Here is a 19,500-nt window from a genome sequence, read left to right as displayed (position 1 = left end):
ATTAAGAATTTGTACTTCTTGGTGGGCAGTACACAAGGAAGCTGAGGTAGGTAGGTGGATCTCTATGCCAGGCTTGTTTACAGAGTGAGTTCCAGGACAGCAAGGGCTATACAAAGAAACTCTTGCTACCCTGTCTCTGTTTCCCTGAGCGGGGGGCGGCATTTTATACTTCAGAATACTTTAAACTCAAGTCTGTATTTTAAAAAAAATTAAAGCTGTGTTGTTTGTTATGTTGTTGTCTTTAGATATGAAGACTTTTTGAGAAGTCTGCCATTACCAGAATATTGCAGCCCAGAAGGGAAGTTCAATTTGGCCTCCCATTTGCCAGGGTTTTTTGTGCGCCCTGATCTAGGACCCAGGTTGTGCAGTGCCTATGGTAAGTATGTTTATATTTCTCTTTAAGTTGGGATTCTATGGGAGTTTAGCAGACTTTAGCCTAAATGCAAATTGCCTAATGATTTTTACCTATTAGTAAGCCTGTTTTTTAAATAATGCTATTGAAACCCTTTTTAATATTAAGTAGTAGTAGTATAGGAATTAACAACCAGTATATTTAAGTAGTACTTCTTAATAATTCCTTATAACATGTCTGTGTATTTTTATTGTGTTGTTTTGTGTGGGGCATTTCTATTGATAGATTTTAGTGACTAGATTTTATAGATGCATATAGTACTCGGGAATAAAAGGCCTCATTTCTCACACAGGTGTTGCTGCTGCTAAGGATCATGATATAGGAACCACAAATCTCCACGTTGAAGCTTCTGATGTTGTAAATATTCTGGTCTATGTTGGTGTAGCAAAAGGAAATGGTGTCCTCTCAAAAGCAGGTAAAGATGCTTAAAGAGCAGCCATGGTTTCCATGGGATTACAGGGCTAACCCAGTAGTTTGGGGGTGGGGAGCTCTAGCATTTGTTATCTGAAAACTGCTTTTCTTGTTTATTATGTAGAAGAGTCATTTTAAAAGTAAATATTTTTATTTGAGCCTTTGCTTTTTAAGTATTATATTTATGAATCCATTTTATTAAACTCACTTGGGATCATGTGCTGCCTGAGCGCCAGGTTTTGAGGGTGTGAGATACTGTTTGTGATTCTAACATGATTCAGAAGAATAAAAACATTTTTCTATGTTCATATAGTTTACTTTTCACTGTCTAGTTCTCTGTAAAACTTGGTCAGTCACTTACTCCTTTTTTAAATATAAAGTCATAGCTCTTTCACTTTTCTCCATGACTTCTCTTTAAAGTAGGTGATGTGCTCAATTGATGATGCTGCAGTTAGGTAAGAATAAGAGCAGACTCTCAAGCTTTTTCTTCTGAGAAGTAAACTGCCTCAATAATTTCAGTTGTTCTGCTACTGCTACCCTCAGAACACTTTCTTTGTCCTGTTGGGCACTCTCTGTCTCTTGCTTTCACTGACACATATTTGGAAAATTCAGTCATTTCTTTCTGGACCAGTAGTAAAGAAACCCCTGTTTCTTCACAGTTTGGACTTGGTTGTGAATAGACTTGTGCTATAGTCACAGACGTACCTTTTTTAGTTTGGTTTTCAATTCTGTCTATAGCTCAGACTAGATCTGCAGTTGAGTGACTGAGCTGTTGGAGGTAGGGAAGTCAATCTTATATGCACTGTATTTTTGTGTGCATTTGACAGCAATATATGATCTCAGCTTGCTCAACACTATAAGGCTTTGATTATTTAAGTCCTCAATGAGTATTTCTGACTTATCATGAAGTACCCCCAACCCAGTTCTGCATAGAACTAGAGAGTCATTGGCACATTTAAGTTGTAGTCCCATCTCTAATACAGAAAGTGGTCGCTTTTGGTTTAGATTCCATATGCGTTCTAAATCTGTGTCGTTCTCATTTATTATTTATTTATCTATTCACTTGCTCATTTGTGTATGAGTGTTTGGCTTCCCTTTATATAAGTGTACCATGTCATGCATGGAAGTACCCAGAGAGGCCAAAAGAATACATGAATCCACTGAAACTGGAGGTAAACGTGGCCATGTGGGTGCTGGGAAGAGAAACAAACCTAGATCCTCAGCTAGAAAGGAAAGTACTCTTAGCTGTGGAAACAGTGGCCCCTCTACTGTGTTTAAATGTCCTCTTCAGAACTTTTTCTCTGTGAGGAGCTTAACGTCTGCTGTTTAAGGTACTGTTTGTTCATGGCCTAAAGAACATGATTCTGTTACTCATCCTTATCCCTATCTCCCTGTTCTTAACATTTTCACTCTTGAAAAAAAAACGCTTAAAAAATAATTCTGAGGGTTTTAATCATTATTTTATAGGTCTCACAAAGAAATGTTTTAGGATTATATTCATAATTAAGCATCTCAGGAAACAGAAGTAAATAAAATTTGAAATTAAAATAGAGTTGTAAAATTTAAGTGGGAATATTAAGAATACCAATCCATTAATTGAAGTTTGTAATTTTATTTATTGTGTTACGGGGTTGTTGTGGTGGTGGTTTGAGGTAAATAATGTCTTGCTTACATTGTTCTCTCTAGTTTTGTGCCTGCTGTATAGCCCAGACTGGTCTTCAGTTCATGTCAGTCCTTCTGCCTTCATCTCACAAGTGCTGGAATTACAAGAATGAACCACTATACATGGCCCAACCTATAATTTTATTGAGAACACCTTTAAAATACACGTTTAAAGTAACCTTAAGAAGGAAAAAATTTGATAATAAACTTGTAATTTTATTCTTTATTTTTTTATTAATGGGGGGAACTTTCTATTACCCAATATCAAAAACTGAACTAGTCTCTTGATGCCTTTATTTATTTATTAGATGACTTTAATTTATGTAGATTTATTAAGACCTTCATGAAGTACTGAATTTTTAACCCTCCCCCAAGAAAAAGGGCCCCATTGTTAACTCTTTTGAGTGTCTAATAAATATGTGAGTAAAGATACCTTTGCAGCCAAATTTGAATATTATATTTCGCTGTCAGAGGTGTTAGGAAACATCTGATATATCCTTTTATTATTAAGACTTTCCAGAATTCCATGAAATCCTGAATTTTTAACCCTGCCCCCCGAACATGAACTTGTTAATCCGCTAAATGTCTAATAAATGCTTGAATTAATGAACCATTGCAGTCAGATTTGAATATTATGAAGATTTTTGCCATCACAGATTTTAGGAAACATCTGATACATCCTTTGGAGTCGACAATATTTAAAATATGGAAAACAGATTGGAGAGATGGCTCAGTTTTTAAGAGTACTTACTCGTTGCTCCAGAAGACCCAACTTCAGTTCCCAGCAACCACATGGCAGCTTACAACTGTTTGTTAACTTCGGTTCCAGCAGCTCTGATGCCCTCTTAACTTCCGAGGCAATAGGCACACACATTAAAATAAACCAAAAAAATTTTTTTTTTGATCAACACGGACAATTTTTCTGTAATCTTCACACTTAAAATGACTAGAATTGATACTTTTATTTGTGTTCTTCCAAATTTCCTTACACAGTGATTTCCCATGTGCCAACATTTGACAAGGATTATCTGATATTTCCTTAGAATCATAGCTTTTTGAATCAATCAGTTTGTGTATGATAACAGATTAACCATAATTAGGATAGAGGTCCCACTGAAATTAACCAGAATGCTTCTCATTAGTAGCCAGTATTAAACAAACCCACTCATATAACTAAGCCTTTTTACTCATTTCACTCAAACTTTTAGCTCAAACATAAAATTAAGGTAGTGGTTCCTATCGGTCTTAGTAGTTAGAGAAGCTAAATAATAAATGTCAAAAATAACTTTGTAGGTTAAGATATGCCTTGAGTTTATATTGTTCAGACCACCACTGAAACAGGGAAGATGTTGTTTATTTTGAAACTAATTTTTTAGCTCTAAAGTAGAGATTCTCTGATTCAGAAACAAACTCATGGGAAATCACTCTTTCTCTTCTTGTGGACACAGGAGTTTCAAACTCGGGGCTCTGCTCCCCCAACAGTTTTGGATATATAACTGGTTTTAAAGAGTGCTGGTCCTAGCCCCTCAGTGGGGTCACATGCTTTTATCTAGAAGCAGAGACAAGAGAATATTGAGTTGCAATCCAGATTTTGTTGAATAGCAAGTAGCTTGGGCTGCATTTGAGACACCCTGCTCCATGACCCCCCACCCCCCGCGCCCATTAAAAAAAATGAGGCAAGGCAAAAGATCTGCTCTGATAATCAGCCTTAGTGAGTCCTGCTCTCTGTTAGTCTTTACTGACCAATCGAAAATAATTCCCTGTGTTTCAGGAATACTTAAGAAATTCGAAGAAGAAGAATTGGATGATGTTTTAAGGAAAAGATTAAAGGATTCGAGTGAACTGCCTGGTGCTCTGTGGCATATTTATGCTGGAAAAGATCTTGACACGATAAGGGAATTTCTTCAAAAGGTATAATTGAGGTTCCAGAGAATCCTGCCTTTACTTTGAATAGGAACTAATTATTTATCTACTTTTTTTTTTTTTGCATTCTGCAGTATAAGATCCTTTTTAGTGTTTTATTGATTCCAAAAGCTCCTTTATGTTGGGCTGAAGAGATGGCTCAACAATTAAGATCATTTGGTGTTTTTGCAGAGGACCCAGGTTATTCCCACCACCCACATGGCATCTCATAATCATCCAAAGACCTCTTTATGGCCTCTGAGCACCGGCCCACATGTGGTACACAACTGTACATATGGGAGAACACCCATACAGATTTAATCTTTGAAAATTTCACACACACACACACACACACACACACACATATATATCCACCCCCTTCCATCTCCTCCCTTTCCACCACATATCTCCCTCCTTAGCTGCCTTTTGTGGGTGGGCATTTAAGACAGGGTTTTCCCTGTGTAATCCTGGTTGTCTTGGAACTCACTCTGTAGACCAGGCTGACCTTGAGCTCAGAGATCCACCTGCCTCTGCCTCTGCCTCCTGAGTGCTGGAATTAAAGGTGTGCATCACCACTGTTGACTCTTCTTTTTTATAACCCAGCAACTCTAGTTCATGCTACACACATTTGTATGGGTATAATGTTTTGCAATAGGCCATGAGCATCCCACCAGTGACCACCACTAAAGACAAGTGACTCTTCCCAAAAAGCCATCAGCTGCTAATACCTCCTTGCTAGGAGTGCCCTTGACTAAAATAAGTAATAAAATGATATTTGGTGGTTTGAAGGATTTAAGGAATCACTATTGTTGCTTATTTTTTTCATCTTCTTGAAAAGATTTAAATAATGTTTCTGTGATCTCTGTGAAGCGAAGAGTCCTTGCAAATTGCCACTGTATACCAGAATGCCTAAAAGTGCTTTAACTTGATACATGATAATTGTGCCTTTTAAATCCAGCTTTTTAGTAACTTTTAACAGTTCTTTGAACTAGATTCTTGAAGGGTTAGGTTGTTAAGTCTAAAACTTTGTACGTGTCCTTAAGGGGTTACAAAATTCATACACATGATTGGTTTGACTTTAGAGAGAAAAAACACAAGTAGTTTTCTTCATCTATGTGACTAGGAAACAAATGTAAGGAAGAAACCGAATAGGTAAGAGTCTCCCAGTAGAAAACAGTGGTGAAAAGGGACATGAGCACTACCAACAGCTATGGTGTTTTAATAGCCTTGACTTTTTTTTAAATAATTGTAGAATGTTTTAGTGTTGCTGTTGTTTTGAGACAGATTCTTATTCTACCTCTGACTGGCCTGGACTCACTATTTGGAACAGGTGGGCCTCTCTAAACCAAAGAGATCCAGCTGCTTCGGCCTCTAGAATAAATGCTAAGCTAAAAGATACTTCTTACCACCACAGCCCAGCCTTTTTTTTTTTTTTCTTCTTCTTAGAATTATGAACAGTCACTGGTGTTTTTGGTTTGCCTCGGGACACCAAAAGAAAAACATTGGCCTCTCTGGAACTGGAGTTACAGATGGTTGTTAACTGCCGGGTGGATATTGGGAAACAAACACATGTCCTCTGCAAAAGTAGCCAGTGCCTTTGTTTTCTAAGAGTATGCAAGCACAAGACCAACATAAGTTTAACTCAGATTTTTCAATTCCATTAAGTTGGTATGCATATTTTCATTTTATCAGATTTCAAAAGAACAAGGCCTTGAAGTTCTACCTGAGCATGATCCAATCCGGGACCAAAGCTGGTATGTGAATAGAAAGCTCCGCCAGAGGCTGCTTGAGGAGCATGGAGTGAGAGCCTGCACTCTGATTCAGTTTCTTGGTGATGCCATCGTTTTGCCAGCAGGAACACTTCATCAGGTACACATTTATGTAATTCTAATACTCCTGTCCTCGGAAGGAGTTAATTTTGGAAAAGAATTGTTCTGTGTATAGGTAAAAATAAAAGATGTAAAGTAGGGAAATGACCAGCACCATTGTATTTCCATTGAAATGGTATTTATAGTGTTTGAAATCTAAAGTAATTAATTACTTTTCTACTATAACTTCCTAGAAAATTTACTGAATGGTTATATTTCTTATAGTCTTGTGTTCATTTTAGAGATATTAATCCCAGTTGCTTCTGATTGGGATTCCAAGCCCTATATGCCATTTATTTGTTCTAGCCTCATCAGACAATAGCTAACTTGTACTCAAATGTAAATTATTTTAAGAAAACTGTCTGTGGTAGAATAGTGTAAGACTTGTATTTGATTATAGAGACTAGGACTTGCCGGTCCTTGTTTACACTTTTAGTTTGCTAACTGTCAGGGTGGTAGTTGCTGTTTTCAGTCATTTGAGACACACTTGCCTTCTGTCAGCCTTCCAAGTTCTGGGGTATTTAATGGAGTCTTGCTTTGCAAACCAGATTACACTTGAACTGGAAGTGGTGTTGCCGCCTCTGGCTCCAAGCACTGGCATTACAGGTGTGTGTGATCACACCTGTTTTCAATGTTAAGTTTTCTTAAAGTGGCCACTGCAGATGGTTATGATACAACTTTTAATATCTATAGTATACATTTCTGTGTAATTGTATAAGCAGGTGAGAACAGGTGCCGTGGAAGCAGGGCTAGAGTTTCAAGTGGTTGTAAGCTACGGTTGGGGCTGGGAACTAAACTCAGGTCCTCCAGAGAGCAGCAAAGCAGCTGCTCTTAATTGTCCAAACTTCTTTCCAGCTCTTCCCTGTTGTAATAAGGAGCGGCGGGCTGTGTCCCGCCACCCGGCTAGCTTTACCCGAAATAATTACACGGAAACTGTATTCTTTTAAACACCGCTTGACCCATTATATCTAGCCTTTTCTCGGCTAACTCTCGCACCTGGACTAGCCCATTTCTTATAATCTGTGTAGCCCATGAGCTGGCTTACCAGGAATGATCTTAACCTGCATCTGCCTGGAGTGGGAGAATCATGGCGACTCCCTGACTCAGCTTCTTTCTCCCAGCATTCTGTTCTGTTTACTCCACCCACCTATGTTTTAACCTATGAGGGCCAAGCAGTTTCTTTTTATTGCTTAACCAATAAAATCAACAGATTGATATATGACACTCCCACATCACTTCCCCTTTTTCTGTTTAAACAAAAAAGGAAGGCTTTAACATAGTAAAATTACATATAGCAAAACAGTTATTAAGCAAGAATCACAGTTACAATATTTATATCTATTTTATCTTTTATCATAACAATGGAAAACTATAACTACCTATCCATTCTTCAACTCCATCAAAGACTCCAGAAGGATATAATATTACCTAAGTAAACAAGAAATCCAAAGCTCTAGAAATGACAGAGACATCTCGCTGCCTGTACAGTCACCCAAAGTTCCTCTGTACCGTTGGGGCATCCATCTTCAGCCTTCAGGCCCATAGTATCCAGCAGACATTTCCATGAAGCAGGAAATTTCAAAGACAGTTCAGTCACTATCTGCTGTGTCCTGCAGAATGTCTCTCAGACTCTTTCATGAGTCATGAACCCCAAAAGACCGTCTCACCTTTAGGCAAGTTCAGCAGTCCTCTCTCTGCGGGTTCTCTGTGTCCATTTTATGCAACAGTCCAGGCAAGAGCAGTTTCTTGCCCAAATGGCTATCAAACTCCATAACGAGCCTCTTCGATGCCCATCTTCCTCTTGAAGTAGATTGGTGCCGCCAGGAGCAGACATGTCTCATTGTCATGAAAAGTCCTAAGGTATTAAAACATTAAATGCCATATTCTGCAGCCTTTGAGAGATATGAAGAATGCCTATCTGAAATATATCTCTATATATCTAGAAAATCTAAGTAACATGACTACAAACTTGACTATTATTTATGATTATCCATCAACAACCTATATTTCCTAATTATACATTACATTTTAAAAATGAACTACGCAATCACAATACCTTAATCAAGATCAGAAATACATATACATATAACAAAATTGACCTTAAAATCCATATCAATGCAAATTATTCATACCTATATCACTTCCCCGCCTCCTTTTTGGGGGACATGGTTTCATGTAGCCTAGGCTAGCCTGGAACTTACTGTGTAGCTTACTGCATATGACCTGGAACTTGGCGCTCCTTCTGCCTCTACCTTCTGCTTTTCTGAGAATGCCATTTCATTGTACTCAGACCGGCTGTGATGTCCACACCTGTCAGGCTTGCATTCTGAAAAAGTGAAAGGAGGATTCTATCATTTCCTTTCCTGCCTGGACTAAAGTCAGACCTCTTCTGATAGATAAATAGTAATGGAGTCATTGTGTGTGTTTTATAAACTGTGGATATGTGAGTATAGGCACCCACAAGGCCAGAGGCATCAGTTCCTCTTGGAGCTGGGATTACAGGTTACTAGTAGGCTTACACTAACCTAGTCACCTGACATGGGTGTTAGAAAGTGACCTCACATCTTCTTTAAGAGCAGTATATGTTTCTAACTGCTGAGCTACCTTTCTTGCCCTCAGCGTGTACTTTTTAAGTCTGGCTTTTCTTTCTTTCTTTTTGGATTTTTGAGACACGGTTTCTCTTTGTAGCCTTGGCTGTGCTAGAAGTAGCTCTGTAGACCAAGCTGGCCTTGAATTTACAGAGATCTGCCTGCCTCTGCCTTCCGAGTGCTGGGATTGAACCACCACCGCCCAGCTTAAGTCTGGCTTTTCTTTACAATGTATTTCAGATTCATCCATAGTGTATAGAGCAAGTGGTCCGTTTTTGTTGCTTGTGAACTATGCTGACATAGGAAGTATTTTTTAAGTCTTATCTCTACAACTAGAATACATTTAGGTTGTTTCTAGTTTGGGCAATTGATACATGTAAACATTTACATACAGACTTCTGTGTGAACATTCCCTTTCCCCATTAGGTCAATACTGGCAAATCGCATTTGCCTGGGCAGGCGAAAAGGGTATGGCTAAATTTAAGAAACTCCCGTTGTTCTGTAAAGAGGCAGTAACTTCCCTCACATTGATGCTATGTTCATTTTATTTTCTCTGCTTCCTCTCTTGCCCTTGCTACTTCCAGGGGTTTGTTGTTGTCTATATAAGAGGGTAGCTGTGGGGTATAAAGGAAAGGACAGAGTTGAGATAGCATTTTGTTGTTTAGACGGGCTGGCTTCAGATGTACAGTGATTTCCTGCCCAGTTCCCAGAGTGCTTTCTTACTGGACCATACCCTAACCCTAGTTTTTCTGATTCTTTAGAAGACAGGTAGAAGAGGAACATGAACTTTCACATTTCCAACAATCGATAGTGATGGTGCTGTAGTCTAGGGACTACACTTTGATAGATGTAACACTGCATCACTGGGCCAGCACTGCTGGGAAGGAAGCAGCATATTGTGCTGGCCTCAGCAGTGAGTAGGACAGACACTAGGAGATATCAGCATTTAAACAGTGCAGGGCAGTTTCGGTGTTCATCTTAGCAACTGGAAGTGTAATGGCCACAGTTCCTGTGTAAAACCCACTCTAAAATGGTAAGTTGTTTGTGTTTGTAAACCAAACAAAGTATGTGAAATTCTATCTATCCCACCTACCTAGACAGAGCTGTTAGAGCTTCATCTCTAGTGCTCACTTTTCTCCATTGTAGTGTTCTGAATGGCCTTTAAAATTGAGACTAGAGCTGGGCAGCAGAGCAGTGCCTAGATTATGAGGCTCAGTCTTCCACCCCCAATACTACAGGGAGAAAGAAACAAAAGAAAAAAGCTGAACAGAAAATCTTTATTAATAAGTTTGCCCTAACATGCTTAGGTTACTAGACTGTTGTAGCATTTATAGTGAGTGATTTCATGGTGTCTTTAAGAGTTACAAATTGTCAGCCATGCTGGATAGTGGTGCCACACATCTTTAATTCCGGCACTCAGGAGGCAGAGGCAGATGAATCTATGTGAGTTCGAGGCCAGCCTGGTCTATGGAGTGAGTTCCAGGACAGCAGGGCTACACAGAGAAAACCTGTGTGGTGTTTTTTTTTTTTTGGGGGGGGGGGTACAAATTACCTGCATTTGAATGACCAGAAGAAATGTGTGGCAAAACCTCACATAACATTTTCAGAAATAACCAAAGAATGATAATGAATCCTTTCTTAAAAGATAACATTTGGACTATAAACATGAAAAGCTCATGATTAATGACTCAGACGGCAAACAAAAGGCATAAGTGGAATGGGAAACTCTTTTGTATTCTGCTTTAAAACTGGATCCTCTTTAACCCTCAAGCTTTCAGCAAAATACACCACATAGGGTTGTTCAGAAACACATGCGATCCTGTAGGCATTAGTAAAAGTTGGCAGTCTGAAAACATTCTAAAGCAGCCATAAATTGGCAAAGCTGACATAGCCCTTTCAAGCTCTGGGAGGTGACACAGCTCAGAAGAGCCAAGAGGCTGTTTTAAGAAGAAAGTCTCTATAAGGAAATCTCTGTCAGCACACAGCTGGCCACTGAAAAAAAAACAGGACAGAGACTTCCTGACCATGCACAGCAAGAAATAGAGCCTTCTCAGAAACTCTGCCGAGTGGCTAAAGAATGGCTGCAGTCCTCAGTGACCCGTGACACCAAACCTTGAGGCAAGGGAATCACATGGTAATGTTCAGATGCCCAGTTTTCAGCCTAGCGTGATAAACACGTGCACAGAAACAGAAAAGGATAGCCTGTTCAGAGGAAAGACGGATTGGCAGAAGTGTCCCCAAGGAAGCCCAGAACTTGGACTAATAATGCAAAGAACTCAAGGAAATGCCATGGGTAAAAAAATATCTAAAGGAGAAACCACAAGGATGATGGATGAAGAGACTGAAAAGAACAAGATATTGAACAAAGGATCTAAATGAGAATTTGGGAGCTACAAGTGATTTTAGGTCATGCTAGAGCTAAACATACCAAAAGGTAACATGCTAAGACTCCTGAAGGACTCACTCACCCCACAGCATGCCCAGATAAGACATGGGAGACTCAAGGCATTGGAGACGATATAGCTGGTATGAGAGTTAATGTAGCAGTGTAAATCATCTGTTAGACAAGACAGCACAGGAGTTGGGCTCCTGTTGACTTGCCATTTCTTGGCTGATTTGTCTTGGGACAGGAGCTGAGCATCTCATCCATAGTCCACTGTTCTGAATAGAGCATCTGTTCTGCAGACAATAGGAAGACCCAGTGAGACTGTACAGACACGCTGCACTTGTGAGGCTCCCACTGTTACTCCAGAGGAACCAGCAGCCTAATGAGCACAGAAACAGAGCGCTTACTTTATGGTGCTACCAACTTGTCAATAGAGGCACAGTCCTTGAGTTAAACAACTCTGCAGACTTCAGCAGCTGTTCAGGTGGTCATACGTCCAGAGGAGGAATTCTAGCCCCTCTGGAACCCCATCACCCTGCCATCAATTAGATTCTCTCCCACAGTCTCCATCTCCCACTTACTGTCGGCTTCATCTCACTCTTCCAATTAAATTTGTTTTGCAAACTTAAAATTAGAGTAAATGTAAATGCTTAGTTTTTCAGTTATTCCTTCTTTCCCAGGAATTTTTATGGCATTTTAAAACCTCTTTTGAAGACAACTAAAGACAATTTAAAAAAATTCAAATTAGATCCACGTGGGCCTTCTCTGTTATACAGATCATTGAGAGAAAGCAGTTATTAGGAACAAGGACATGCAGAAGGTGTGACTGCTAAGCAAATGATTCAGTGCTGACCGGCTCCTGAAGAGTACCATGTAGTCAACCAAGAGAAACTGTTTTGAAAAACTTAAAGTCACATGAGATCAGAGGGTCTTGTTAATTGGCTAATTTTTTAAACAAAGGCACAAATAACAAAAAATCTAGATCAGTTCTGAAACTAAAGTTCCGACCCCAGTGCCTAGCAAATGAAGTAAAGTTGCATTTCCTTTTCTTTATTCTCTGATCTAAGAACTAATACTGATGGGAGTAACAAAGGAATAGCAACTGCACAGATCGAGTGCTTCTTACAGCCTCTCCTTAGCAGGGTTTTAACATAATGCATTTTGAAAGCCCATCTAGACAATATTGATAATTTAGGATCATAATAGCCTCTCCAAAGGATTCCTGGAAAAGTCATTTGTTTTTATCATTTAAAAATACTTCATTTACAAAGTCACTTCACATGAAGCTTTTTGGTGACATAACTTTCTCATTAAAGTGTGGTCTTAAGCTCTGAAATCCATTTGATGTTTTGGGAAAATTCTCTGGCAGAAATGTCTTTTGTATTTATTCATTTTAGACAGCCTGGCTTTTCTTTGCTTCCATTCTGACCTTCTATTCTAAGATTTGTATTTCACTTTTTTTTTGTTTTGAAATAGGTACAGAATTTTCACAGCTGTATTCAGGTAACTGAAGACTTTGTCTCCCCAGAACATCTTGTACAGTCATTTCATTTAACGCAGGAACTGAGGCTTTTGAAAGAGGAAATCAATTATGATGATAAACTACAGGTAAGGAGTGATTGTTCCAAGGAGATCCAGATTTTTGTTTGGTTTTTTTGTTAGTTTTTTGTTGTTGTTGCCTTTTCATGTTGAGAAAACAGGATGTATGCATCCCAGCTTAGGCAGCTGCTGCCTGCTTAACACACTAAGGTACCCCAGTCAACATCACTGAGCTCACTGATTGGTGTTGAAATCTGGACTCATGGCACATTGATGCTCCTCGGTTCCCTTCAAATTAATCACTTGCTTTTTAAGCAAGCATGTAGTGCATGCTCTGTATTCCCAGCACTAGGGAGGCTGCAGCAAGAGGATTGCTCTTGAGTTTGACGCTCACTTGGGTGATAGTGAAATCCTGTCTTGAAATATATATGTAATTTTGTTTTTAATCCAGCAGCTGTCCTTTGTGAATTCTTCCCCAGTTCACGTGATTGCAAATACCATCTCTTTCAGGTTAAGAATATCTTATATCATGCCGTCAAAGAAATGGTGAGAACTTTGAAGATGCATGAAGATGAAGTAGAGGACATGGAGGACACTTAAGTGTGGTTGGAACCCCTTGAGTGACAATAGGTCTGACTTGAGCTCCATTAAACCATCAGTGCCAAGAAATTCTCTTTGTAGTAATTACTTGCTACTGACACCATACCAGTATAGCATTATGTCACGGCCCCTGTGATTCAGTGCTAGCTATAAAACAAGCTAAACTTAAAGGCAGCCCAGTACAGCTGCCCCTGTATCATAGTGTATATGATGTTTGTGAAGATGCCAGATTTAAAATGATGTATTTATTTTTGGTAAAAAAAAAACAAAAAAAAATCTATGCTATATTGTTGATCAAGTGTAAATGTGCTCTTGTACAGTTTAATAAAATAACTGATATTTTTCACTACATTGAGACAGTTACTGTGAGACTAGGACATAAACACCAGCTGTTGCCTGCGTTTGGAAAATTGCTGGATTGCACAGCAGTCATGTCATAATCAGAAAATTACTGCCAAATAATTGTAAAATGTGTAAAATAGAAAGTATATAAAGTAGATACTAAACTCAGACACTTCAATATTTTGTTGAAGCTATTGACTGTACAATTAAACATTTTCAAAAGGTGTAATTTATTTAAAATTGTCTCATTTTGGTAAAATTTATGTGAAGTTTTAAAGCTAAATATTAAACTTAATATGCTATGTAAATATATACATATATACATTTAAGGATGTATTTTTTTAAAACATTGGCTTGCTTTTGTTAAAGTGCAAGTGTTACATATGGCTTTGTACATTACAGTTGAAAGGGGTTTTACATTTTCCATTAAAAGACTTTATCAAGAAGCCTGCTGTTCTGGTTCTCCCTCTCTGGTCTGACACTGCTGGGATAAAGCAAAGTTTGCAGCCACAGGCTGTGACTAAGACCTCTGCCCCTTATTGTGTGGCCCTGCCAGATTTGTTTTGTTTCTGTAGTTCTTTACTGTCCCAACTGGTTGCTTGATGCTAGACTTTGCTGCTGGAATATGTAGTTCTCCATTGACATCTTTGGCTATTGAGAAGAAAGCTTAATGTGGTCTGCTTATGACACACTTTTTACCCAGGTAAAAAGGGCCAGCAGGAGTCTGAGCAACTCATTTCACATTAGGTACCTATTTCTGGCCGTAGATGGAAGTTTCTGTCCCTCCTGGTCCCACAGCCATTCAGTCCAAAAGAAACACAGAAAAGCCGGCTTATCTTCATTCTAAAGCTGTTTGGCCTGATAGCTCAGGCTTATTATTACCTAGCTCGTACAACTTAAATTAACTAGTAATTTTTTTTTTGAATGTATAGCCCAGGCTGGCCTTGAACTTGTGATCCTCCTGCCTCTGCCTCCTTCAGCAAATCCTACTGGCATGCGCCACCTCAACCGGCTAACTAGTAATTCTTACCTATTTAGCCACGTCACTTGTTGTCTTTTCTCAGTAAGGCATTCTCATCTTGCTTCCTCTCCATCTGGCTGATAAATTGACTCTCTGCCTTTCCTCTTCCCAGAATTCTCCTAGTCTGGTGGCCCTGCCTGCCTACTGGCCAATCAGTGTTTTATTAAACTAATACAAGTGACAGGGGCTGGAGAGATGGCTCAGAGGTTAAGAGCATTGCCTGCTCTTCCAAAGGTCCTGAGTTCAATTCCCAGCAACCATATGGTGGCTCACAACCATCTGTAATGGGGTCTGGTGCCCTCTTCTGGCCTGCACGCATACATGGAAGGAATGCTGTATACATAATAAATAAATAAATATTTAAAAAAAATACAAGTGACAAATCTTTACAGTATACAAGAGCATTCTCACACAGCATCTGGTACAAGAACCAGTGAGAAGTTAGGAGGAAATGTACTGAAGACTATTTTACATGTGTGCTTTGTACTTACATCATTTTCTCAAATGTGCCTCAATTCCATTAGTTTTTGCCCCCACCCCTTTTTCTCATCAGTTATGTTCTCTTACTGAGACCTGGGTGTGACATTTTGGGCAAGCATGGCTGACCAGGAAGCCTCAAGGGTCCATCTTCATCTCTGTCTCCCAGGACGGCCCCACCACTTAGCTTGTTATGAGCGAGATTTATATTTAGTGCCCTCAGGTCCTCGTGCTGGCCTAGCAGCTTGACGAACAGAACTATCTCCCTAGCATCTCAAGCAGCAATACCACATTTCAACTCTAGCCTTTTGGTTGGCTCTGTTCCTCATATATATCTTACAGTGTCCATTTCCTATGTAATGTGATGGTGAGGATTTTCTAAATATACAAACTGGAGACCTAGATTAAGAGTTAAGAAAAACCCTGCTCTATAATCATGGAAACTGTTTCAGCTCATCCCAGCACCGTGGGTATCATGGTGAGGTATCCCTACAAATAAAGCCTCCTAGCAATTGAAGACAGGATCACTTTAGGTTGTTAGTCTCCGGGAACTGGGGAAATGGCTCAAAGGTTAAGAGCACCTATACTGCTTTGCAGAGGATCCAAGTTCAGTTCCCAGGATCCACATAGATGGCTCACAACCAGCTATAACTCTAGCTCCAGGGGATCTTACAGTTTCTTCTAGCCTCTGTGTACCTGCACTTACACATACACACAAAAGAAAAAGAAATCTTAAAAATAAACATGTTCCATGTTCAGGTAGCAACCCTGCCTCAAAGGAGTATCCGAGACAGTTGGCCTCGGCAAACACAGTATGAACATGTTTGCACAAGTATCTTTAAAAGAAAAAACATCAAGGCCAGGAGGCTTTTATAAAAGTGTTCACATCCATATGGTAGTTGTTACCCTGAGACTTCAGCGCGGGTGCTTACTAACATGCACATGTCCGTATCTTCGCTGCCGTGTATTCTGAGGTTGCAGCACCCTTTTGTCAGTATGCTGTCTTCTAGCTCATGAAATACAGGTTTAAATGTATTTAATTAAGATCTGGGGGGCAAGCACTCTTAAATATTTGACTTGATGAGTGTATCCCATATGCCAAGCCAGTTATTAAAGGGAAAGGAATGCAAGTTAGCTACCATTCTGTAGTTAACTCAATCCTCTGCACCATGCATTGGGTTATAGCAAGCCAGGTAGGACACAAAGCCATGTGTGCCACTCTCGTTAAAGATTTAGAAGTTACGTAATTGCAAAAGTTAAGACATGGATTTATACAATTAGATGACAATGCCGTAGTGAACAATATTCAGAGTACTTTGGTTCTCCTAAGTCCAGGCTGGCCTCAAAACGTCTGTGCAGACTACAATGACCCTGAGCTTGTAATTTTCCTGCTAGGCCCTGGTGTGAGTGGTGGGTGTAGGCTTGTACCACCACCATACTAGGCTTATGTGGTACTAGGGTTGGAGCTCAAGGTGTACTGGGCTTCATCTCATGCCCTTAGGGGATTTAAACAAATTGCCAGTCACTAGCTGCATTGAAAGTTGAATTTCCAATCTTGGCTAGGGAGGTTTTCTCAGCTGACATCAGCTGTTGAGTCAGATCTCAGTTGTGTGGTGACTCTCGCACCACAAAAAAAGCCGTCATTCACGAGCTATCCTAGATGCATCCTTTATGTGTGTGTTGTCTTAGAGCTCATTCCTGGGGCCAAAGGCAGCTACAGCCCCGCCCCCATGGGCTCCGTGTGGGGAAGGTCAAAGCTGCTTCTTAGGATAAGTCTCACACCACTTTCTTTTTCCTGTCTTCAGGGGTGCAAGTCAGAAGCCAAGTGGTGGGAGTTTTCTCCTTCCACCATGAGTTAGATACCAAACTAGGATCATGAGGGGTGGCAGCAAGCACCCTTACTCACTGAACCATCTTGCTGTCCTGGGACCTTGTTTTGTTGTTGGGGTGTGTGTGTTTGTGTTTTCTGAGACAGGGTTTCTCTGTAGATTTGGAGCCTGTTCTGGAATTAGCTCTTGTAGACCAGGCTGGCCTCGAACTCAGAGATCCGCCTGCCTCTGCCTCCTGAGTGCTGAGATTAAAGGCATGTGCCACTACTGCCCAGTGTTGGACCTTGTTTTTAAACGAAAGGTCACATACGCACACACACTTTATCCCCCCAGGTACCTTGAGATTCAATTGAGGCAGCAAAACTTCAAAGTTCAGGTTGCCAGGAATTGATGGCACACACCTTTAGTCTCATTACCCGAAAAAGAGGCAGGCATCCGAGTTGAGGCCCACCTAGTCTAGAGGGAGTTCTAGGACAGCCAGGACTACAAAGAAACCCTGTCTCAGGCCCTCCTCCCCTTCAAAATAGGTCCAGGTCAATGGAAAGATAGAAGACTCAATCTTTAAAGCACTGGTTTTTCTTTTTAAATTTTACATACTAGTCCCAGTTCCCTCTCCTGCCCTACCCCCATCCACTCCTCTGGCATATCAAGCCCCTCCCCCTGTATCAAGGCTGAGCACGGGATTCCACCATAGGAAATGGGCTCCAAAAGGCCAGTTCATGCACCAGGGATACTTAGCGCCACTGCCAGCCATCCCCCACAACTGTCACTTACATTCAGAGGGCTTAGTAAGGTCCCATGTGGGAGTCCCAGCTGTCAGTCCAGAGTCCCTGAGCTCCCACTAGCTCAGGTCAACTGTTTCTGTCATTTTTCCCAACCATAACCTGACCTCCTCTTGCTCGTATAATCCCTCCTCCCTTTCTTCAACTAAAGCTCCAGAAGCTCAGCCCAGTGGCGCTGTTTTTTTCTCCCAGAAGACCCTGCATTTACCAGCACCCACACCGTAGTTCACAACCTTTTGTAACTCCAATTCCAGGGGATCCAACATCCTCTTCTGGCTTCCATGGGCACTGGGCAAACAAATGGTGCAGACAAATATGCAGGCAAAATCCCCGTGTACATAAACAGAAGCCAGAGGGGACGAGCCCTCAGTTCCTGCTGGTGCCTCACATTCCTTTTTTAAATTATACTGTTTGTGTGTGTGGTCAGAGGACAATTTGTACAAATTGGTTCTTGTAGCACCACGAGGTGGTTTACTGGGAAAGATTCAGAATGTCCGACCTGGCGGCTGGCTCCTTGGCAGCTGCCTCACTTCCCTTCTTCTGCACTCTATGCGCTAGAACCCAGTTTGTGAGCTTCGGGCAAGGGGCTGGAGGTTGAGAATACAGAGGCAGAGACAGACCGACACATGCAGAGACAGACCGACATACGACCTCCAAACGCTGGTTCAGAAAGCCCCAAGAATGCTCTATTTTGTTCAGGGGCAGCTAATATAGAGATAGCCACGCCCCAGCCAAACCCACCAAAAACCACTCTCCTGCCATCAGGAACTCCTGAGGGTCTCGTGCTCAGAGCAGCTGTAGGCACTCGGATCAGGGAAAATAAGTTGTTTACAAGAAATTCAGGATCTGGGGTCTCACTGCTCCCAACAAATGTATTTGTCAATCTGGGACTTTACCCACTGAGCCAACTCACCAGCCGCCATTTCGTTCTTAAACTTATCCGTTCTAAACTAGGAAAGCAAGACTTGGGGGAGGGGGGGGTAGTGGTACAGTTAGTGGCAGAGGGCTTGCCTAGCATACCAGGCCTTGTGTCCTACCCCAAGATTGCCAAGGCCTCAGACCCTTTGCATGCTGGAAGACACAAAACTAGTTTTGTCCACCAGATGGCACTATTGGCCACCGGTGGTTTCTAAAGGGAAGACCTAAAGCATGGCCTAGTGCTATTACAGGACTCACTTCCTGAGGTCACCAGTTACACTGAAGGATTATGACAGTGATCATCTTTCACTGCAACCATCTACAACAGTGGTTCTCAACCTGTGGGTCGTGACCCCTTTAGGGGTTGCCTATCAGACACTTAAGACGTTACAATTCATAACATTAGGAAGATTACACTTATGCAGTCATTTTATGACTGGGGTCACCACAACATGAGGAACTAGATTAAATATGGTGGCAGCATTGCGGAGGTTGTTCTGAGAACCACTGCTCCAGAATGATTTAGTGAACGACCTCTAGCCCACACTGTGCCTCACGCTACCTAGCAGCATTCAACCTAACAATTAAAATATGTGTCTTAGCAACTACCCACAAGAGACCACCACCAGTCTGGAACCCCAGTGCAGATTCTTTCCCAGAGCAAAGCCAACAGACAGCTCAGGGTCAGCCAAGCTAGCTGATCTGGAGAGCTCCGGCTCACGCGTACTTGACTCTTTCCAGGAAGCACACCATGTCCTTCAGC

General features: G+C 40.9%; 1 protein-coding gene across 4 annotated transcripts in view; it reads left to right on the top strand.

Moving 5' to 3' along the window:
* The window catches only part of Jmjd1c (jumonji domain containing 1C), a 174,788-nt gene extending 160,638 nt beyond the window's left edge, over positions 1-14,150 (top strand). For all 4 annotated transcript variants that reach the window (XM_041655884.1, XM_041655883.1, XM_041655882.1 and 1 more), the window contains 6 exons: positions 246-376; positions 705-827; positions 4,257-4,396; positions 6,080-6,256; positions 12,706-12,837; positions 13,279-14,150. In XM_041655884.1, the coding sequence (XP_041511818.1) occupies positions 246-376; positions 705-827; positions 4,257-4,396; positions 6,080-6,256; positions 12,706-12,837; positions 13,279-13,368 (793 nt within the window). In that variant the 3' untranslated portion in view covers positions 13,369-14,150. The remainder of the gene's footprint in view (positions 1-245; positions 377-704; positions 828-4,256; positions 4,397-6,079; positions 6,257-12,705; positions 12,838-13,278) is intronic.
* The last annotated feature ends 5,350 nt before the right edge of the window (positions 14,151-19,500 follow it).

The sequence above is a fragment of the Microtus oregoni genome, unplaced genomic scaffold (assembly GCF_018167655.1).
Source record: "Microtus oregoni isolate MIOR12 unplaced genomic scaffold, Mior012 000007F_ref0000211, whole genome shotgun sequence".
NCBI classification, from domain to species: Eukaryota; Metazoa; Chordata; class Mammalia; order Rodentia; family Cricetidae; genus Microtus; species Microtus oregoni.
This window is presented reverse-complemented; position numbering and strand designations above follow the sequence as displayed.